We start from the raw sequence: 23950 nt of genomic DNA on the forward strand, positions 1-23950 counted from the left end.
AGCAACTGAAAGATGGGAACACCAGGACGAGGCTGCCTTTGGAGCAGTTTTAGGGAAGGAGCAGCACTTGTGATCAGTTAGGCCATTTGCAGTCTTTAAGAAAAGTAGAGACTGAGCTAGTGTTGGAAAACCCTAAGATATACAGACGCAACAACATGCTACTTAGAGATCAATGACAAGACTTCTTTATGTTTGCAACAGAAGCAGGACAAGTACTATATAACATTCTCCCCCACCGCACTACTTATAGAAGTTGCAAATATAGCTTTTCCAGTTTCAGCAAAAACCTACTTCATGTTTGCTTATTTGTGTATTATCAGCAAGAATGGGCAAAGTTCTGGAAACAGCGCATGTTTGTTTCTAGGCACCGAGCAATTTACATTTTATAAAAATAGGGTTTTTTTGGAGGAAGTCAGAGGACATTCTATACTGGATGAGACACCATTTTAAAAAGGTAGGTCAAATTTGGTGTCTAGACCAGGGATCAGCAACCTTTGGCACACGGCTCACCAGGGTAAGCACCTTGGCGAGCCAGGCCGGTTTGTTTACCTGCCGCGTCTGCAGGTTAGGCCAATCGCTCCTACTGGCCGCAGTTCGCCACTCTAGGCCAATGGAGGCTGCAGGAAGCAGCGCAGGCCAGTGGGAGCTGCGATTGGCCGAACCTGCGGACATGGCAGGTAAACAAACCGGCTCGGCCCACCAGGGTGCTTACCCTGGCGAGCCGCATGCCAAAGGTTGCTGATCCCTGGTCAGACTACGTGACTATATCCCTTTGAGAAGATTTGTGTTCCACAGCCCCGCTTGCATCATTGCCCTTCAAAATGCCTGTGCCACACAGTATCAGGTTGCATTTAGTGGTCGTATGCAACAGTTGTTTGTTAGGAATGAACCAGATTTTAGTCCTCTTAGCTTTCCCCTTGTCCATCAATCATACAGTGTATGGCAGCTTGTTATATTAAATTAAGTGTCCTCTCCCAATAGATTGCAACACCAGAACTAATAAAAGAACAGACATGTCAGCAGTGAGAATTTCAGCATGAGTAGACTGCAGTCATTTAATTAACCTGTATTGCTGGATTAAGTTAGTGTCTCTGCAGACTACAGGAGGATGTACATTTTAATAGCAATGTATTTGAGTTCTATCAAAGAATCACACTAATACAGATAGCTGAACAAACATGGAAAGTGTCCCCCTTATGTGCCTTTTCTGCACAGCTTCCCTTTCCCTGTGCCCATGCATCATCCCTCTCCAATTTCATTTCCTACTTCGGGGGGGGAGCGTATAGCCAAACACTCCCTCCTCCCAGTGGAGAAGTGTGACATCCCTGTAGTGTTCAGTAACTTCTGACCCAGGGAACAAATGACATTTCATCTTCCACCAAGGATGATACGTTTGGGGGCTGAACTACTGAAGGATAAGAATTTTTCAAGGCTGCGGTACCCTTACGGTACATCTCCTCACTCTAGTTGGATCAGTCTCCTCTTATATTTTGGTTCCCCCAATGATAGTATCTCCCCTTGTGTAGAAGATAAATGGTATTACAGTCAGCCTCACTCTACTGCTCCAGGACCAGACTATGGGCAGGAACAGCAGAAGCACTGGAGAAATCCTTTGCATTTGCAATTTACTGTTTGCTTTTCCTCTCACATGTGCCCACGCAGCAGCAGACAAGTTTCCTGCCTTCGGCCTCTTATTCCTTCCAGAATACTGGCAAATGCTGTAGGCAGCTGCAGTGTAAGTGGGAGCCTCCTTCAAGGAGGCTGTAAAAGGGCATGGGAATACGCAAGGTTTCCATGGCCCCATAATCAAATAAAGCCATTATGCAATGCAGGCTGTTTCTGTGAATAGTTATATGATGCATTCAGCCACCTAAGACTTCCGCAATCTTATATACAGAGTTATTTCTCTTTGTGCATCAGTAGTGCTGTACAATGCATGGCAGTCATGTTCTCTGCCCGCAAGAGCTTACAGTCTAAATTGGAGAGATTTTCCCCATTCACACTGCAAACTCCTGCACAAGAAAGGGCTGTCCAAACTCCACAGCTATATCCTAAAATGCATCGGAATGTTTTAGGAGTTGTTTGCTGTATAGAAAGGTCCATCAGATGAGGCTGTGATAGGAGAAGGCACATACTCTCCTTATCTGACTCAGAAGTATAGTGTACCTTACAATACTGCATCTCCCATCAATCTGTATCTAGGGTAGGGCAAGCTAAGAATACAAAACTGCAAAGGTGTTATCCTTAGAGGCAGGATCTCACACAGGCACACAAAAATAGTTTAAAAAGCAGAGTTTTAACTTTCTCTATAGTCCTTACTGGGAGATTGAAATCTGCACTTGAAAAATTAGTCTTCAGCACCCTATTGCCCTACAGGCTCTGTTCCAAAATGAACTGTCAGCAAGAACACCTGCCTGAGAAATGCTATCGCTGGACACGCACAGTCTATTTATCAAGGGCAAGCAGAGATTAGGCACACACACAAACTGTTATATAAAGTTGCTTGAACTTTGCTCATTCAGCTGGAGAAGCAAAACCCTGTGCCCCTGTTTTAGTGTTCTAATGGGGAAAAATAGGATAAGGCAGAAAGCCTGAGCACTCTTTTCACAACTCCCCCTCCCCCAAACAGCCTCAGCTTTCAGGTCCCCACCCCAAAACAGGAGGTAGGTATAGACACTCTGCTGCCCAGTCCTATAGATAGGTCTCACTTCTATTCTCACAGGCCCTACTCTGGGAATTATATTCCCATGTCTTGAGGTAATTGGGGAGGCATCTGGCAGATTCTACCCTTTGGGCCATTAGACCCTTCACTTGTCTGGTAAAGCCCATTCAGTTCCACAGGGCCTTCATCACAGTAGGGTGGCAGGAAGCCAGATCTCATGCAAATTGCAGCAGCAAGTTCTACTCACTCCTGCCACTAGAGGCCAGAACTGAGAAGTAAAAAAAGTGCCCCAAATCTCTTGAGCAAGCTGCTAGGAAGTCCAAGTCTACAGTCTAGCACCCAGACAAAAGGGTCATGATTCCTGCCATACCTTCCAATCTCACAAGATCATATGTGCATAGCTGCTCTCATGAGGTGACCTGGCCACCAGATCCAATGGGGGAGGAAGCAACACCTGCTGTCTCAGAAGAGCATCAAAGGAAAAGAAGAGGGGGTAGAAGTCACCTGTCAATGACAGTAGTGGTCCTTGGGAATTACTTTAGGCTGCACAAGATAAATAGGATAATCAATTACCTGTCTATATTAATACACTAGAAGGGTACAGTGGTTTTAAAAGTGGAGTTTAAAAATGTTTCTAGAAGTCTAAAGGACAACTAATACATATCACAAAAGACTTTTGTCAAGACTTCATGAGCTAGTCTACTAAGTTCCAGCTCTTGGTTTTTTTTAAACAAAGTGGCTACTGTAATAGATATGATGCTGCTCGCTATAAGAAGCTATAGCTAATTGACTGTATTGAAACCAGTATGCTAGGCCCCTTGAGACCTTGACTGCAAAGAAGGCTGTAATTGTAATGGAAGCAGTGCCAGAAGTTTACAATGCATTCATTTTATAAACTGCTGGAAGACAATAGTTCCCTACTATTAAGGCCTGTTCCAGAAAATGGGTTCATAGCAAAATCAGTCATGCACTGCATCATCACATTCACTGCAAGACAGAAGAATTATGGTAACACTGACATAAACAAACATCCAGGTCCAAGTAATTAATTTATATTCAGTGAAATTGCACTGCCAGCCATGACACGTAGCATACCTCAAAAAAAATAGTGCAAGTACTTTGTGAACTAACAACAACAGTATAGAGTGCAACAGCTAGTTACTCCATGCCTAGCTACGCAGTTCCATTGATTAGAAAACAAAAACACCAAAAAACCCACACCACCACATTCCTAGTCTGTTACTCTTTGACCCATTTTCTTCTAGTGCAGTAAATTCTGCCCGAGATTTTTAGCCTTACCATTTTTGTTCTGAGGAAGAAATCTCCCCTCTCAACAGTGACTAAAAACCACCTAAACAAGCCACTAAGGTAACTGCAAGGTACAGAAGAGTGCCCTTCCCCATGTTCCAAGAGTCAGCTTTTGAACATTGCTACCCATCACGGAGTCTTCAGATTCAAGCAACAAATATCCATACTAGCTAAAGTGGATCTTTTTGGCCCCTTTTCTTTTTTCTGTTCTGTAACACACTCTCAAGCATGGCTCTCTTCTCCTCCCCCCCCCGCAAAAAAAAAAGCCATGGAAATTTTTATGTCAGGCCCTCACTTCTGTCTTATTGGACAAGCTTAGCAAAATTTTGATGACCTGGATAGCAATGACACGCGGTGCTATAGCTCTCCATGGGAGAGGTTTAAAATAAACATCCCCTCCCTAAGGGAGAAGTTACAGTTCAAATTACAGCTTTTTGCCATAATTATTGAGGTCCTTCTGAACAAACATGGCAAGAAGCTACATTTCTAACAGGAGGAAAGCAAGCAGAAAATATTCTTGCCACAAAAGAGAGGCTGATGTCAGGGGAGTTACTGTGCCAGGTACATGCCCGCACTCATGGCTCCGTGGAGAAGCTGCCTACTAATATCCCTATAGGGCTGTGGAACCAGTGTGGAGTAAAGGCTGGTCCATAGGGGTTCCTTACCCTCCTCAGGTGGCAGCAGGTCCTACCAGTTGGTGTCAGACAGGACACGACGGTGAGGAAGTGGATGGTAAGAAGCACACGTACTCTCTCTCATCATAGTCCAGGAGGTCAGAGAGTCTGGTACCACCAACCAGAACCATCCTCTGATGCACCAATGGGGGCTCCGCCACCTGCACACTACAGTGTGGATTGTGTAGCAGGGATCCTGCTAGGAGTTCCTCCCCCTCAGCAGCTGCTATGGACCTGGTTGCTGAGACTAGCTTCCAGGTCCTGATAAAAGGACCAGCAGCTCAGACAGGTCTCCGGCTGGAAGACATGTAGTGAATGACACTGGGGATTAGAGGAAGAGAAAGAATGGTCTCATGGGTAAGGCAGTTAAATATTGCCCTGGGGAACTGAATCCTATCGCTTCCTATTCCAGAGTTCCTATGTGATGCTAGCCAAATTGCTTAAACAAACAAAAACTTTCCAGAGATGGTCACTATCTGTGTATTCCTCATTTTCTGGGTGCTTGAATTGAGACTGTGGGGTCTGATTTGCAGAACACTCTCAATTGCACCTGAAATCAGTGGGAGTTGTGCTCTGAAAGTGCTCTACAATGCTAAGTAAACCTAGGGGTGGGGGGAGGGAAAACAGATCCAAGAGATTCCAAAGTGGGTGCCCAGAATTAGTGGATACTTTTGACCTGTGTCTTCGTGCCTCAGATCCTTATCTATAAAATGGGGACAGTAATACCACCTCATCTCAAGGGGGCCTGTGAAAATAAATGATTATTTGTGAAGCACTAAGATACTGCAATGATAAGCACCACAGAAGCCCTCATGAGGAAATTAATACATCTGCTCTGAAGGCAGGGATTGTATAGTGTGCAATCAATAAGGGATGGAGACACACTGAACACAGAGAAAACAAACATATCCTATTACTGCTCATTAAGTGAGCACTGACCATCCTGTACATGGAATTGAACAGGGGTCATTTGGAAAAAGAAAAATAGTATGTGATCACGTAATTAAGAACTGTATCATAATGCATGCATGCAAGGGGCCCTGTGCAACCTTAATTCTGGCATTTTGTAACTTTAATAAATTCACCTTTCATATTCACCAACAATACACCTGTTCACATGTAATGTTCTAAAAACATAACTACTTAACTTACTCACTATGATTCACAGCATCAAGGATTACAGTCAGTCACTTAATCATTCCATACTTAACTATACAATTCAGTGAATCTTAAGTGTTCTGGAGGTTAAAAGAGAGCATACCATTACAGAAAGGAGTGATTTAATCATTAAGACAGTTTTTCTCCTGCACTCTGATTCAGACAACACTGGATTATAAATTGCTCCATTTTTAAAGTCAAATAAAAAAAAGGGACACTGCAGGTAGGCAAGTACCACTGGTGTGATTACTATCTGCTGTTTTCAGGGCTAAACTGGACAAATCTCAAAATAATCAGCAAAATACTGGCTACAAGAATTAGCCACTCTCCCATCTGCACTCAGATACTACAAAGATTGGCAGCAGTAGAAAACTGCAACATAGGAAATGCTTTTTAAGCCATGATCTCCTTTCTCTTTCTCCTGACCTGGGAAAAGGGGAGGGGAGATACTATTCTGGGGAGCAAAGGAAGCTCAATGAAAAAACAAACAGGATACCCTTGGGAAATGATGGGAAATGACTCAAGAAGCCAAGAAGATGGCTTCCCACTGGGTTGAAAAATAAAATGCAACCTCTTTCAGACTTGCCTTGATGCAAGTAGAAGGGAGATAGCTGATTGCTCGAAGCCTTTGAGCCCAGGCTTAGGGCTGAGAAGGAAGGCTTGGGCTTACTACCTGGTATACAAAGGAAACAGTTTCTGTTTCCCAAAACTGGAACCAGATGTACGTTTCTTTTCTGGGAAGCTAAACTTGTTGCCCGACATGTCAATTAGGGTAAAATCCAGGGGGTTCTTTAAAAAGAGAGGAATCTCCTCCATCCACAACTCCATGCCCCAGGAGAAGAGGTGTTGTAAAGAGCTGCGATGAGCTAGCCACCCTAATGCAAAGTCTAATGCTCAGCGAGCCACTAGGGAAGAAAAGAGGATGCTGGTGGAAGCCCTTAATGTTTTGAGCAACATAGTTCAGATTGTTCACCCAAGGGGCTTAGTTAGATACCTGCTACTCACACCCTTTATGGGAAGTCAAAAAAAAAACAGAACCTTCACCTCATCTAGCCAGCTAATAACTAGTTTGGTCACAAAGTGGCCAGACAGATGCCAAGAACAGCAGGGCACTTGATCTTCTAGTGAGACCCCATTCTCACACCCAGGGGACCTTTCAGATTCTTTTCTGAGTAAGAAAAATGTGAATCCATGCTTGGGATAACTGGCTCTCTCCCCTCAGACATTCAGTAACAAAATACTCCCTGGGCAGATTTGACAAGACAAAACAATCAGCCCACTTACCCAGTGGGCATTCTCTGTGGTCTCTTGGACTGGGAAGAAATTCTGCAAAAGCAACATGCCTCAGTACTCAAACTCTTCAAAAGCTTGAGGGGGGAGGGAAAGAAGAGAGGCAGGAGATGCAGGAAACAACTCCCAATAACTGCATAGCAGCCAGTTACAATGAAGTTACCTCTCACTCACAGACGGTTGCAGTTAGGTTAGTTGGGTAGGATGGAGGAAAAGTTATTTCCCAACACTCCCTTAGTTTGAGAATTTCCTTCTTAAAATATACCCAAAACCAACAAAATAAGTACTACAATTTAAGTCCTTTTAAGGTTCTGAATGTTCTGTGGCACTAGCTAGTAAGAAGAAATCTTTTCTTCTCTGACTGTCTACATCTGAATTGCCTGGTGTGACTCATTGCTACAAAAATTCACTAGCAACAAAGCAGGAGCTCGTCACATCTTTAGCCAGAAAAAAGTTTAAATACCTGAATAGATAAGGTATTAAAAAAGTAAAAAAGGAGGTATTTATTCTAAAATAATGCTGGTTAGCTTTATTTAAAAAAAAAGTGACAATTTTCAGTTGCCATTTAAACAGCACTAAAAAGGCTACTATAAAGAATTTTAAATCAGCTTCATAATTTGTGCATAACATTGTTATTTATGTACTGGGGGCCATGTCATAACAGTCCACTTATAGCTGAACACTTCCTGCGTAATGACATGAATGAGTCAGCCCAGAATAATCTATATCTTCTTTTTGAAAACCAAAATAGATTTACTATGGCAGAGCTCAAATTGCAGACTCCGATTAGGAAGACAGCACTCTGATGCTCATTTCCTTTTGGAACTGAGACTGTGTTGGAGTGAAGGAAAACAGCGCAATCCTCCCACATAAGCAAGACTAACAGACTGCTATGAGATGGTAACTAGAAGGCGGTAACCATTAAAAACTAAAGTAGAAAACCTAAGTTAGACATTTACAGATATCCACCTCTTACACATACTTCCACCAATCAGAATGTATTACTAATATGCACAATTTGGCGAGTGAAGAGAGAAGGACTAGACCCTGGAGACCATGAACACCCAATAGCCAGGATAGGTAGCGGGGGTTCTCCACAGGAGCTTTGAAGTGAAGTGCAATCACACAAGCGGTAAGCCTAGTGTACAGGTACAGGCTTCCTAGAGCCTCTTTCCCAGCCAGGGGGGAGGAGGGATAGATGTATTCTTCAATGCCATTCACAGGCTTTGGGAACACTCTTCTACGTGCATCAAGCAGGGCAAAGCGAAAGTACTTTCAGCAAGACAATGGAAGATGGAACCAATGCTTTCACTGCACCAGACAGTTTTGTGGTGAAATACCCTCATTTGGTCACTAACTTGATTCTCCACTGGAGAACCTGAGAGCCTGGCAGATAAACAAAGCCTCTAAATTGAAACTGGCTTATTTATTTATTTAAGTTATCCAGTGTGCTTTTACATACAAATTAAGAGGTAACTTCAACAATTTTCACTAAATGGCAAAGTTTGAGTACATCCTTGTTTAATAAGGACTGTTTCCCTAGGTTGTATTTGTTAAAAATTATGTTTGATCTTGATGGGCAAAAGATAGTTGAAAGTCTACAAACTTATGGACCATCAGTTAAGTAATTATACTGACAGGACTGGATTTTCATAAAAAACAAGTTATCTTATTCCCAGGCAGTAAAACAGACTAACATCAGGTAGCATCAGCATGTGTAACCCAAGACAGGAGAAAAAGTTAAACTTCATGTTTGATTTTCTACAAGGCTGACACTGCAGATAAATGCCACTTTAAACTGACTAAGCACTTACAGCTGTCTAGATACCAGAAGAAGGCCTCTTAGTTTTCTAAGTATCTGATACTTACTGAACGTCTTACAGATGTCAGAGACAGCTTTGAAGACTCTATCAGAGAAGTTCACTTTCACCTTCACGTACTTCATATTCGGAAGCTGAAGGCGGAGTAACTTGTGTTGAGGAGTGAACTGGAGCTTAGCATCAGCTTGTATGCCATACTTATCCAAGGTCCAGTGAGTTTTAAGGAGCCAGGTTCTCTTCTTTTCCCACCATAGTGCATGATCTGACCAATCTTTCTTGACATCTAGGGGGGGGAAAGTAATTTGAAAAAAAAATAGATTAAGAACTGTTTTTACTTCTACTTAAAAATGTATTAATTAAAAAAAAAAAGTAACAGTCATGAAATCTGTTGTTAAATGCAGTGTAGATACCTTTCCCAGACCGGATGAGCTCTGTATGGCTCAAAAGCTGGTATCTTTCACCAACAGAAGTTGGTCCAATAATAGATATTACCTCACCTCAGCTCTCTCTAACATGAAATCTAGTCAGTTCCAAGTAAGTATTTTAAGATACATTGTATTCCAATAGCACACCTAGTAGCCACAACACACACAATGGGACAGCGATTTCAGATGTTGTAGAAATACAGTGAGATTACACATTTTTTCTGGCAGCACTTAAGCAGTTAGCAAACTGGTGTGTCGTAACCACTTGCTTTTTGAGCAAGCAGTATTGTCTCATTGTTTCTTTGTGCTTCCTTTGTCTGTTATATGTCTCTGTTGTCTATTCTCTTCTACTTCGATTGGAAGACATTCCTTGAGGCAGGGACTGTCTCGGTTATGTATTTGTACAGCACCTAGCACAGTGGGCTTCTAGGCACCACCACAATATTAATTATTAGTGACAAGACAAAGGCTAGGAGGGAAAACAGAGGCACAAAAAAGTTCAAGTGACTTACTAAGGATCTCACAGCCAAGATCTCATACTGAAGGCATCTGCTGCTCATTCCCCTTGTCAATTTTTGAGGTTTTACAGTCATTGACTATTTTTCTCTCCCACATTGCAATACAAGAGATCTACACAACCAAAAGGTGAAACTGGTCACCTACACAGGGACGTAAGTGTAACTGATTCTACACAAAGTGCCCTTAAATGAATAAAAACAAGAAAGATAGATACTTTCCTCACTGATTACTTAAACAATAAGGGTATGATGTTTTCAAACAGAAGCGTTGTTTTTTTTAAACCTCCCTTTCAGAGTAATCTAGTGAAAAACAGGTGATTTAACCCCATACCCTACCCCTAACAATTACAAATAGTGCCTACTAACATTAAGAGATCACTGACCTTTGAAAAAAGTCAGGCCTCTTTATAGAAGAGGTCAAATTGGGACGGGGACACCCCCCCTCCCCAAAGGCATCTCAGATAAATAATAACTTACACACATACCTGCAGCACATACTGTATGTTGCAAAAAACGCAGAAATGGAAGTCCACACTCCCACTTGCTGCATGACACTGCCTCAGATTCTTTTGTGCTTCAAACCTGACAAATGCTGTTTCCCCCATTACACTTTTAAAGATAATTATATCAACAACAATGCAAGTGCTACTCTGAATTACTTTGACATTTGTCTACAGTTCCATAGGTGGAGACACTACATAGAGAATAATGACATAGCTCCTTCCTCAGAATCCAACAAGCTAGTTAGATTTACTTGACATGAGGCAAGGGAGAGTGCAATTCATGAACCATGTTAGGATTTTGATTGCTTACAGGGTATCCATTATTCTCTCCTTCTTCAATCCTCCTATTATCACCTTGTCTTTCTTGACATCCTGTGTGGTAAGGCAGATCCTTAGTATAGCCAATGCAAATGAGATTTGGCAAAGTGGTGCAAAGGGGACTTAAAGCTGCCTTAAGTGGGCAAATGAGGATCTTCCAAAGCGTGGGGGAATCCCTGGCTGGTTTAGAACTGGTTACACACTTCTAACCCCTCCCCTCTCACAACAGCATAAGCAGCCGGGCCACACAGTGTGCTCTGCCAGCAAGGATCACTGGAGCAAAACGGCATGTAAGAGGTTTCTGAGGCTACTCTAAATTATGGGTCAGGTCAGCTGCCAAGACTAGGGACAAAAATGCTCCCCCCACTCTCAACGGGTGTGCTGCAAGCTGCTCCACTGCACTTGAAGATTCACTTTTGAAGATGGTGGGCTATGTGTCAGCATAAAATAGTTTCTTCAAAAATGAATGTCCGCTATATATATATAATTTTTTTATTGCAAATAAAATGCTTCCACAGAAGGTCATGTACATGTATGCATGAGATTCCTAAAAAGTTTACAAGTTAGAGGTTTACTCAAAGTAAATATTAAGAGTATGATCACCTGTGTATTTCATAGACTGATAGACATACACTTAGAGTCTACACTACCTGCTGGATCGGCGGGCAGTGATTGATCCAGCGGAGGTCAATTTATCGCATCTACTCTAGACACGATAAATCGACCCCCGAGTGCTCTCCAGTCGACTCCTGTACTCGTTTGGCAAGAGGTGCAGGCAGAGTTGACGGGGGAGCGGCAGCAGTTGACTCGCTGCAGTGAAGACACCATGGTAAGTCCATCTAAGTAAGTCAACTTCAGCTACGTTATTCACTTAGCTGAAATTGCTTAACTTAGATTGATCTGCCCCCCACCCCCAATTGTAGACCAGGTGTAAAGCTAGAAGGCATCAGAATGATCATCTCACCTCTGAACACAGGACATAGGAATTTGGAGGGGTAGTTCTATGTCAATTAGATAATGCCTTTTAGAAAAACATCCAGTCTCTACTGAAAATTTTCCAGTGACGAAGAACTCTTTCGAGCTTCTGTTAGGATTTCAGACTTTATCAACAATGAAAAGGAAGCTAACTAAAATTACGCTGCAAAGTACATCCATTGACTGAAAGGCTTTGCCAATCCTTTGGTGTTATATTAAAAGCAGATTCTCCTGTGATCATATACTGCTAATGTACAGAATTAGTTGACACGACTTACAGCTGATAGCTAACATCTACTGTAAAAAGACTGTCTTCTCCACCTCTAAAATCTGGGAGTTTAAAGAACTAGCTAACAAGCAAGCACCAAAACAAGCATTTTTAAAAACAGCCAACCTCAAAAGGCAGTACAAATGCGTATACTGAACAATATATTCTAGCAGTTTTATTAAAAAAACAGTTCCACATGCACATCTCTGAACTTCTGATGCTAACTGATGCTCAGGCAAGGAGAGATGGAAGAAGAATCTGAATTACAATGAATCTCCCTTCTCCTTTATACCTTCATACTATCTTTATCTCAGGATCACTAAGAAAGTTCACAGAATATAAAGGGACCGTTTAAGCGTGAAAAAAAAAATCCTATTGGTAGAATACTGCAGCCAGAAAGTGGGAATGTCAGCTAAACTTTTCAGCAGCTTTGTACAATCAAATTAAACAAAGCCAAATATAGAAAAGCATGCAAACTTATACAAGCCTTGGCTACTCTCAAAAATCTGACATATTACAATGAACTTTGGACATGAAGTCCAGCTTCTGCTATCCTGAAAGTTTATGAAGTTGGCACTGAAAATAGAGATTCAAAATGACTCTAACACTTGTGTAATTTCAGTGCTACAGAAGGTGGACTTTGTCTTTTGGGCTGAGACGAATGCTCTGCATACAGTAAGAAATGGTGTGCATTAAGAAAGGTAAAAATCAAACAGTTATGCAAAGAATCTTGTGACTACCTTACAGATTGTTATGTTTCTTTATTCAAACAAAACTTGTTGATTTACAAATGCAGTTCTATACGTAGTCATTTAAAAACAGCAAGTTTCTAAAAAGACAGCTTGGATAAAACTATATTTAGCAATAGCCTCATTAGGTCAGACTTCAATGACCATGTTAGGTTTAGGAATTTTTTGTGCTTTCTGATGTAACAAAATGTGAGATCCAAGTTATAAAATGCAACCAGTTGTTAAAGTTAGTTTTGCAGAGAGACACTTGAAAGTGTTTCAATTACATCCTATCATAGGTTTCTAAATGTTCATTAAAATGTCTCAATTTTCTACTGGCTAATTTGTCCTACTAGTAACAGTCGTGTGACAGCAGGAGAAGGGTTTTTGCTTTTATGCACTGCAATTATTAAACACATTCCTACTACTATTCCAAATACTGAATCTGAGTGTTTAACATGGATCTCAGAATTACTGTTTGCAAGCATTAAGACTCCCTACAAACCTAAGAATCAGATATGTATTTTATCAATTTTAGAGAGTTACGGACCTTGAAGCAGTGGTGATCACACATCCAGAGTCCCACAACAAATCACAGCAGAGGTAGGAACAGAACCAGAAGCCCTGACTTGCAGTAGCATGCTTTTAACTATTAAATTTATACTCGCTGCTACTTTTAGCTACGAAATTTACTCGATTATATTTTCCTTATGACACAGTTGCTGTACAAACAATTAAACTCAATAAGACTTTATTGGCATAATTAGCTGGACAAATATCACCAGAGGCACAGACCCCTAAGATCAGGATGGATCAATTTTCAAAGTGATTTTAATTAAGTTAAATCAACAAGCAGGAAGTCTTGATAATAGATAATAGTTGATTTTAAATCATGTTTTGTATTTGTACTTTATATAGTTATTTTCTCCAGAAGTGCTGATTCTCATTAGTTGGTAACCAATAAAACATGCTGATTTGCAACTAAATACAGTTTTCAACTAAATTGGTGCTTCTTTTTTCTACCAGAAAGAATACATTATAGCTATCCTTAAACAATTATATAGCTTCATTTACATTTATTCAGACTCTTAATTTTTTACTTTATGTTAAATGTGCTGAACACCTACAAAAAAGGTTAATCAAAACATGTTTTGCATTTAAAACAAACGGATTTGTTAAACAAAAAGGAAGCATTATCTGTAGTTAGTGAATTGACCAGATAATGACCAGAAATAAATGTTCAAGATACTAGTTTTTAATATCTTCTCACACCTAGTTTTTATTCATAGATTAGAGGAAGAAAAACAAGCTTTCCTCTTTCCCACTCGCAATGGGTTTCTTAACTTTGAATTAATCAAACATTGACCTGAACTAGTGGCATAAACTGAAGTGAAGAAAATATTCTCTGCGCATATGCAGAAGATGCTACTGTGGTCAAAATCCAGCTTAGCACTTCTAACTCTGGTTCCAGGTACATGGCCAGTGACTTCCACCCATTCGGTGGCCTGACTTTTTTTTTTTTTTCTTAAACTTGGCAAATATGTGATATATTTATTTTAAATCATTACAGTAAATTTAGGCCTTAACATAAGTTGTCAATTTCAAATAAGGTTTATTTTTAAAAATAAGTCATATTTAATTTAAGGTTAAAAAAAAGATTGGATTTTTGATCAGTTTGTATTCACCCTGCCTAAAGGTGCTAGTCATGAGTAGGCAAGATCCCGCCCAGAATAGGACTACATGCTGCGTCCATTTGTCTGCAATTACAATGCAGATTTGAATCAGGTTGAGCCACTGGTGCGATATAGCAAGGATACATGCATATGCACACTCTCTTTCTCCTGGTCTCTAACTCTTAGTTGACCCAACTTTCTAGTGTAGACCAGGCCTAAGCTGCCTTGTGTTGACCTTGTTGTGCATGTGTCTACACTCCAATTTGTCTCTCACTCATGTAAGTGCCTGATTACAGCAATGCAATAACATCACCTCCCCAAGTGGTGTTGAGCCACAGCTGACATATTAAAGGTCTCCACTCATGCTGCATTGACACTACATTACTTTTGTCAACACTAATAGTTACCCCATGAAGTTTAGAAATACCTTTTCCTGATTGTCCAGTTTGACAAGCACACGTAACAGCTCTCCATTGTTTGGCGCAACTGCCTAGCTGACCATGCTGGCTACGTGCTAGAGACATACTTTGGCTTGGAGCAGACAGGAAATATTAGATCCCCTGGGCCTGTGGGGAGAAGAGGCTGCTCAAACACAGTTAAGTACCAGCCTTAGGGTATGCCTACACAGTAAAGAAAAACCCACGCCTGCCGACTTGGGCTTGTGCTGTATAAACTTCCAGGCTTGGACTGGAGCCTAAGCCCTGGGACCCTCCCACCCTGCAGGGTCCCAGGGCTCAGGCTCCAGCATGAGCCTACAAGTCTACACAGCAATGAAACCCGCGGCCTGAGCCCAAGTCAGCGGGCACAGGCCAGCTGTGGGTTTTTCTTTGCTGTGTAGATATGTCCACATTCCTATGGGTATCTATGAGCAAATTGCATGGGGGATGCAGGAAAACAGGTACAACAGAGACCAGCAGCAGTGCTGCGTGAAAGCAAAGGAACTGCATCAGGCACACATCAGAAGGCCAGGAAGGCCAACAGTCAGTCTGGTGCCGAGCTGTAGACCTGCCACTTTTGCAAACAGCTGCATGCCATACTTTTCAGAGACCCCACCACTACCCCCCACACCATCGTGGATACCTTAGAGGAGCCTGAGCTGCAGATACCTAGCATGAACTGTGAGGAGGAGGAAGGAGTACATGTGACCAGAGGGTCCCACTATACTGCAGGCCAGGACCTGTTTGCGGTGCAGGATGCCCTGACAGTTGAGCACAGGTAAGGCCGATGCAGGGGAAGAAATCACAGTAAGTGTACAATTGTATTCCCCGTTACAATGATGTACTGACAGTGTCCACAACTTAATAGGGTACAATTATCTATTTATTTGTACAAGAAGTGCAACAAATACCGGTGGGAGAGAGGGAAGCTGGAGGGTTCCTGGCAGCTGCAGTTCCCCCCTCCCCACCCTGAAGGAAGGAGGGGCTATGCAGGAAAAACTGTACAAGCCTGGGACCAAGCATCAGGCTGTTTCTCCTCTGATTCCTGGGCTTTGTGGGGGAAGGGATGCCCATAGCTGGGCTAAGGGAGGAAGGAGGTGAGTGTCTGGCCCCCCCCAGCTCAGCTCTGGAGGGAGGGGGCAGAGAAGCAGGAACTGGGCTGTTGCAGGGGTTTCCTTAACTCTCTACTCCTGGATGAATTTTTGGGGGTCTGTATTGTTACCAAATTACCAAAATAATTGAAACCGGCGTGATTGTATAGTGTTAGTTTGACAAAAATATGCAGAATTTTAAAATATTATGAGCAAAATTTTTCATTTTTGGCACGGCGTTCTTTCAGGAGTAAATAAAGACATAGCATTGTTATAGGCTTTTCATTCCTCTCTATTGAGTTAGGTAAGGGATCCATGTGGAGCAGTTTACGTACACAGGGATGTCCCTTGAATGCTCCTGAGACATCTCCATGAAACCATCATGGAGGTATTTTGCAATCCTCTTCCGAAAGTTTCTAGGGATGGCAGCCCTATTTCTCCACAGTAGGACTTTCTCCCCCACCAGTCAGTCAATGATAACTTTGGCAGGCACCATTTCAGTACACCGCCTAGCAGCCAGGGGCAAAAATAACTGAAATTTCTTATTGGTACGGTCGTATCGCAACCCCCCCTTCCCACCTCCACTCCTACACACTTAACTTCATGGATCCCTTTGCATGACTGATACAGTAGTTCTCTACTAGTTTTATTCTAGAGCATTGGTAGTAATTTTAAAGGAATGTCTACACAGCTGACAGCGCTTTAACGGAGCTGTGTAGTCACAGCTCCAATGCTGGGAGAGCTCTCAATCCTCAATGCTGGGAGAGCTCTCTCCCAGCACTGTAATAAAACCACCTCTGCAAGGGGAATAGCGCCTCTTCTTTTTGACCGACAATCCCCCATTTCCTCACGGTCACGTTTCAACATGCCCGCTAGTGTGTAAGACGGACAGAGGCCTGGGGGAAGGGGGCGGTGTCACAGACCAGCAAACAGCAGCAAGCTGCTCCAGTGGGAAAGAGGCGTGAGACAGAAGTTTCACCTGGGGCACCAGCTGCTTTGGAACCCAGCTCACGCGCTGCCAAGCACCAGGCCTTGCCCCCTGCGCCCCTCGCTGCTGGCTCCTGCCTCTGGCACCCCACAGCCACCTGCAACAGGGACTGCTGCAGAGACTCTCCCAAAGAGCCCAGGTACAGGAGAAGGAAGGAGGGTCCCTGACTCTGGTTCTTCCCAATTGCAGCCAGGTGAGCTCTCTGTTCTGCAGCTAGCTGGATAATGAATGAACCCAAGAGCTGGGAGCAGAGCGCAGTGCCCTGGGCACGGAGTGCAAAGCCATCGCTCTGTGTGCACGCTGCAGGACAACACTCGCTCTCCAAGCTGCCTCGTTCCCCATGGGCCCGTGCGTGTGGATCTGCATTGCTGGAGAGTGGGCGGCCCGCAGCAGAACCAGCCCAAGAGAAAACTGGGTGGGGAGCAAAGGGTTCTCTCATAGGCACCAACTCTATGGGTGCTCTGGGGCTGGAGCACCCACAAGGGAAAATCCCCTGAGTGCGCTGTGTGCCCACTTCCCCCCCCAGCTCCCTGTGCTTGTGCTATGAAAGCGCTGTTTTGCGCAGCAGGCGCTGAGAGGGAGAGGGGAGAAGGGGGAACACGGCCCGCTCGGGGAAGAGGCGGGGCCAGGGCGGGGATTTGGGGAAGGGGTCCAATAGGGGCAGGGAGGGGCAGGAGATGGAATGGGAGTAGGGCTGGGCTGGGGAAAGGGTGGCGTTGGGGCGGGGCCGGGGTGTGTGAGCACCCACCAGCGCTGGAGAAAGTTGGCGCCTATGGGTTTTCTGCATAATCACACGGAGTCCTGCTCGCATTGCCCTCCTTGCAGCAGGCGGGGCGGTCTCTTTCAGCTCCCCTAATCTCCAAGTTCAACTTGGATTCCCTCTCCAACTATGCTTAGGGGCAGTTGGTTACGGTAGCTTGCAGAGAGGGATGTTTACTGTAATCCATTCTGCAGGTGAGTTGCTCCCTCTTAGCAAAGGCTGAATTATGCAGTGTGTGATTCTGCAATCAACTACATTTAATTACCTTATTCCAATGGAGGGGACTGTCACACTGGGTGCTTTCTACTGTAAATTGTGTGCCTGACATGACAGACGTGAGCAATACGAAGCAAGCGGTTACCATGCTGGCACTCAAAAGCTAACGTTCAGAATCACATGAACGTCTTCCACCTGACAAGAAGTAAAAACTGAAAAGGAGCATTTTCTTTCTAGAGAATGTAAAATATATTTAATTCAAGCGATAAATCTGATTTTTTTTATTACTAAAGTTAAACATAGCCTATTTTACCCATTTGTACTGAATGCTTCAGCCACTTCCTTACTGGTACGCTGTACCAGCCTGTATTGGCTTACTTTCACCTCTGCTAGCAGCATACAGGACCAGGGAGCTTTGGGATGCCAGCAGCAGCTGCACACACTGCCTTTGTTACCCTCAGGAGTGAGATATCAGCTAAAGCCATCACCACCTGTGGAAACTGGTGCCAGCATTTAGTGCTATTACTCTATACTCAGTTTCATGCAACCGAGCAATTCCCTCCTCCTTGTTTCCCTCACTCCTGGAGGGCCATCCTCACCAGGGGCTGGTGCTGTGAGCGGCACTGTGCACAAGCACTCCAAAGCAAAAAAATGTCAGTAGGCATGTCTGGTTTAACAAGTTTACAGGAGCAAAGGAAGGGCGGCCTGAATCTTCACTTTCACTTTTCATTTTGACTAGATGGACAACGGTAACTGAGTGTTTTATCTGCAGCTGCCCCTCCACACCCGTGCAATGCCGGAGGCCAGATAAGAGGGAGAAAGAAGAGGACTTAGGATAACATGTTTGAAGACATCCTACAAGCAGGGCTGGGCGGGGGGAGAGAAAGGAAGAAAAGCCGGTACAAATTACTGGGGCCCGGTGGTCCGGAAGGGGGCCTGGCTTCATCGGCCTTGTTTGGCACTTGCTGGGGGGCCTGGAAAAAAAATTTCACCGGGGCCTGAACCCGCTCTCGGCGGCCTGCCTACAAGTCAATGCTGCAAAACATTGCAGTGATCCAGCTATGCTAATCTGGGCTAACTGTAAGGAGAGAGAGAGGCAAACCACAATACAAAACAAGAGAGATAATTTTAAGTTTTTAGAACTTAATAGGGGAAAACCCAAAAGCTGTACCAGGAAGATAAAACACAGAACAGTGGCTCTCAACTTTTCCAGACTACGGGACTCCTGACAGGAGTCCCATTTGTCTTACATACCCCCAAGTTTCACCAAATTTAAACTGCGTAAAAAAAAAAAAAAAATCAGACACACAACTGTCACAGCACACTATTACTGAAAAATTGCATACTTTCTCGTATTCACCATAATTATAAAGTAAATCAATTGGAAGTACAATATTTCCTATTCCATTTCAGTGTATAGTATATAGAGCAGTATAAACAAGATATTGTCCGTATGAAATTTTTGTTTGTACTGATTTTGCTAGTGCTTTTTATGTAGCCTGTTATAAAAGCAGGCAAATATCTAGATGAGTTAATGTACCCTCTAGAAGACCACTGTGTACCCCTAGGGGTTCACATACCCCTGGCTGAGAACCATGGGTACAGACCATTACCGAGTACTTGCCACTTACAATAAGAAGCTTCAGGTTACCAACATATTATGTGAGTTTGTACATGGTACGCTTCCTTACTCTGTTCAGTTAATGCCAAAGGCATTGTTCTTAAGAACAAGAGATTACTCAACAACATGCTGTTTCATTTCAGAGAAGAATCAACTTTTCCTCTCCTTGGCTGTAAGTCCAGCTTCAGTCTCGCTGTCCTGATCTTTGCTACTCTTTGGCCTGAAGTGCTGCACAGATTCAGGGTTCCTGTGACTGTACTTCTTTGCATCAACTTTATCCACTTTATCTTGGAAAGTGTAGAGGACAATTTCTTGGTGCAAGTGCTGGAGGAACCAACTAAGGGCAGAGCTCTTCTATACCTACTGCTCACAAACCGGGAAGAATTAGTAGAGGAAGCAAAAGTGGATGGGAACCTGGGAGGCAGTGACCATGAGAGGGTCAAGTTCAGGATCCTGACACAAGGAAGAAAGGAGAGCAGCAAAATACGGACCCTGGACTTCAGAAAAGCAGACTTTGATTCCCTCAGGGAACTGATGGGCAGGATCCCCTGGGAGAACAACATGAAGGGGAAAGGAGTCCAGGAGAACTGGCTGTATTTTAAAGAATCCTTATTGAGGTTGCAGGGAAAAAAAAACCAAACAAAAAAACCCATCCCGATGTGTAGAAAGAATAGTAAATATGGCAGGCGACCAGCTTGGCTTAACAGTGAAATCCTTGCTGATCTTAAATGCAAAAAAAGTTTACAAGAAGTGGAAGATGAGACAAATGACCAGGGAGGGAGTATAAAAATATTGCTCAGGCATGTAGGAGTGAAATTAGGAAGGCCAAATCACACTTGGAGTTGCAGCTACCAAGAGAGTAACAAGAAGGGTTTCTTCAGGTATGTTAGCAACAAGAAGAAAGTCAAGGAAAGTGTGGGCCCCTTACTGAATGAAGGAGGCAACTTAGTGACAGACAATGTGGGAAAAGCTAATATACTCAATGATTTTTTTGCCTCTGTCTTCACAAACAAGGTCAGCTCCCAGACTGCTGCACGGGGCAGCACGGTATGGGGAGAAGGTGACCAGTTCTCTGTGGAGAAAGAAGTGGTTCGGGACTATTTAGAAAAACTGGATGAGCACAAGTCCATGGAGCCGGATGCGCTGCATCCGAGGGTGCTAAAGGAGTTGGCGGATGTGATTGCAGAACCATTGGCCATTATCATCTTTGAAAACTCATGGTGATCGGGGGAGGTCCCGGATGACTGGAAAAAGGCTTATGTAGTGCCCATCTTTAAAGAAAGGAAGGAGGAGGATCTGGGGAACTACAGGCCAGTCAGCCTCACCTCAGTCCCTAGGAGGGGAAAAAAAAAATATCATGGAGCAGGTCCTCAAGAAATCAGTTCTGAAGCACTGAGAGGAGAGGAAAGTGATCAGGAACAGTCAGCATGGATTCACCAAGGGCAAGTCTGTGGTCTGTGGATGAGGGGAAAGCAGTGGATGTGTTATTCCTTGACTTTAGCAAAGCTTTTGATACGGTCTCCCACAGTATTCTTGCAAGTTAAAGAAGTATGGGCTGGATGAATGGATTATAAGGTGGATAGAAAGCTGGCTCGATCATCGGGCTCAGTGGGTAGTGATCAACGGCTCCATGTCTAGTTGGCAGCCGGTTTCAAGCGGAGTGCCCCAAGGGCCGGTCCTGGGGCCGGTTTTGTTCAATATCTTCATTAATGATCTGGAGGACGGCGTGGACTGCACTCTCAGCAAGTTTGCAGATGACACTAAACTGGGAGGAGTGGTAGATACACTGGAGGGTAGGGATAGGATACAGAGGGACCTAGACAAATAAGAGGATTGGGCCAAAAGAAACCTGATGAGGTTCAACAAGGACAAGTGCAGAGTCCTGCACTTAGGACGGAAGAATCCCATTCACTGTTGCAGACTAGGGATCGAATGGCTAGGAAGCAGTTCTGCAGAAAAGGACCTGGGGTTACAGTGGATGAGAAGCTGGATATGAGTCAATGTCCCCTTGTTGCCAAGAAGGCTAATGGCATTTTGTGCTGGATAAATAGGGGCATTGCCAGCAGATAGAGGGACATGATCATTCCCCTCTATTCAGCATTGGTGAGGCCTCATCTGGAGTACTGTGTCCAGTTTTGGGCCCCACACTACAATAAGGATGTGGAAAAATTGGAAAGAGTCCAGCAGAGGGCAATAAAAATGATTAGGGGGCTCGAGGACATGACCTATGAGGAGAGTCTGAGGGAACTTGGATTGATTAGTCTGCAGAAGAGAAGAATGAGGGGGGATTTGATAGCTGCTTTCAACTACCTGAAAGGGGGTTCCAAAGAGGATGGATCTAGACTGTTCAGTGGTTCCTGATGACAGAACAAGGAGTCATGGTCTCAAGTTGCAGTGGGGGCTCTACACTGGCAGAGAAGCAGGGTGTGATGTACTCATGGAGGAGGAGAGGGGGTATCAGGAGGGTTGCAAGAAGAGGGCTGGGGGAGGGTACAAGGGGAAGGGGTGCAGTGAAGGAGCGATGTGGGGAGGTACAAGTGGAGAGGCTGCGAGCGGGATGGGTGGTGCAAGGGCTGAGAGGGCAGGCGCTGACCGCTGCTTCCCCAGCCCCGTGCAGGCAGAGCGGAGAGGGTGGACACTGACCTCCAGGTGCCTGAGCCGCAGGGGTCCCCTGGCGGGGCAGTATCCCCCGCTGCCCTGCTCGGAGCCGGGCTCTCCCCCAACCCCCCGCCCCCAGCGCTGTGAGGGCCCAGGGCAAGCAGCGTGGGGCTGAGGCAGGGAAGGTGCGCAGTGGGCTGGGTCCAGGGGCAGGAGGGGGCAGCTCCCTGGCAGCTCGGGCTGCCCAGCCACTGACCCGATCAACCTGAGACCCGGGATCCGCGCCCCCTGCCCAGCCCAGCGGCACAGCCCAGTCGGGCGGTGAAACGCCACGCCACCCTGGGGAGACTCAGAGCAGCAGCAGTGGCGGTAGCGGCAGCAGGACCCATCCTGCCTCCCTGGATCGCGGGCCCCGTTTCCCTCCCTCCCCGGCTCCTCACACACTCCGGGAGCCCCTCCCACCGCCACAGCCCGGGCTCGGCTCCAGAGGACGATGTTCTGGCTCTCCAGCAGCTGGGCTCTGGCCAGGGCTGGCTCCGGCCAGGGCTGGCTCCTGGCTTTTTGCCGCCCCAAGCAGCCCCAGAGTTTTGTCCCCGGCAGGCATGGGGCTGCGGCTTCTCTCCCCTAGGTCACTAGGCGGGCGCACATAAATGCCCTGGCGGGCCCCATGTTGGGGACCACTGCCCTACACACTGGGGGACCTTAAGGACAACTAGAGCGTCACATATACAGCAACCGTGGTTTTCACAGGTGAGCATGTGTACGTAAGATGAACATGAATGTTCCGTCTCAATAAGTTAGTGACCAGAACGTATGTTTTTAAATGGGTGTGCTTTTAAATTGAAGATTTTTCTTTGCACTGGTTTTGTTAGGGAGTAAAATTCTATTTGGAAAATGGTTAATCTTTACTAATTCACAACAAATGCTGCAGAGTGCCTGGCAATTCTGAAAGCACCTTCTGACTTGTTACTGTACAGAGTGAGAACTCATAGGTTCAGTGAGAAAGTGTAATCATAGATGTACAACAAGGGGTCTCAAACAGGGGGTCGGGACCCCTCAGGGGGTCACAAGGTTATTACATGGGGGAGGGGGGTCACGAGCTGTCAGCCTCCACCCCAAACCCTGCTTTGCCTCCAACATTTATACTGGTGTTAAATATATATTAAAAATACTTTAATTTATATGGGGAGGTAGCACTCATTGGCTTGCTGTGTGAAAGGGGTCACCAGTACAAAAGTTTGAGAACCACTGATGTACAGCAAGCACCTCAAAATCAATAGATACATGGTCAGAGTTATAGCCATAGATGCACCCCAAGCACTCTACAATTCTTAATGGGCCCCAAACCACCAGGGCAGGTAGATCACACTACATCACAACACATTACTATGGCTCACTGTTAAAGTGCGCTTTCAAAGCTTCCCGGAGCCGTACAGGTCCATGCTGAGCTCCAATAGCCTTTGGGTCTGGCTGTTCAAATGCAGACAACAGCTGCTCCACCTCCATCCTGCAACCCAGAAGCAATGTCCCCACTCTGCTTCACAGATATTATGCAGGACACAGCAGGGAGCTGTAACCATTGGGATTTCTCCCCCACCGAGATCGAATCTCATGATTAGACAATGCCAGCATCCCTTCAGTCAATCAAAAGAGCATTCAACTGTCATTCTGCACCTGCTAAGCCAGTACTTGAATCTTTTTCTTGGTGTGGTCAGGGTGTCCATGTAGAGCTTCCTGAGCCCGGGGAGCAAGGGGTAGGCTGGGTCACCCAGGATCACTATTTGCATTTCAGCATCGCCAACAATAATCTGCCAGCTGGGAAAGAAGTTCCTGCTTGCAGCTTTCTGAACAGTTCTGTGTTCTTAAAAGATGTGAGCGTCATGCCCTTTCCCTGACCAACCGCTGTCGATGTCAGTTAG

At 44.6% G+C, this 23950-nt stretch overlaps 1 protein-coding gene and 1 long non-coding RNA gene across 5 annotated transcripts in view; one reads left to right on the forward strand and one right to left on the reverse strand.

The window, feature by feature from the left end:
• The window catches only part of FERMT2 (FERM domain containing kindlin 2), a 100605-nt gene that overhangs the window by 48983 nt on the left and 27672 nt on the right, over positions 1–23950 (reverse strand). For 3 of the 4 annotated variants that reach the window (XM_045013926.1, XM_045013923.1, XM_045013924.1), the window contains exon 3: positions 8962–9195. The exons of the other annotated variant lie outside the window; for it this stretch is intronic. In XM_045013926.1, coding sequence (XP_044869861.1) covers positions 8962–9195 — 234 coding nt within the window. The remainder of the gene's footprint in view (positions 1–8961; positions 9196–23950) is intronic. 4 annotated transcript variants of the gene reach the window in all.
• Positions 12798–18689, forward strand: LOC123368814. The gene is made up of 3 exons (XR_006578903.1): positions 12798–13250; positions 15365–15535; positions 18585–18689. It is a non-coding gene; the product is annotated as an uncharacterized LOC123368814 (long non-coding RNA).

Source organism: Mauremys mutica, chromosome 4 (genome assembly GCF_020497125.1).
Source record: "Mauremys mutica isolate MM-2020 ecotype Southern chromosome 4, ASM2049712v1, whole genome shotgun sequence".
Classification (NCBI taxonomy): domain Eukaryota; kingdom Metazoa; phylum Chordata; order Testudines; family Geoemydidae; genus Mauremys; species Mauremys mutica.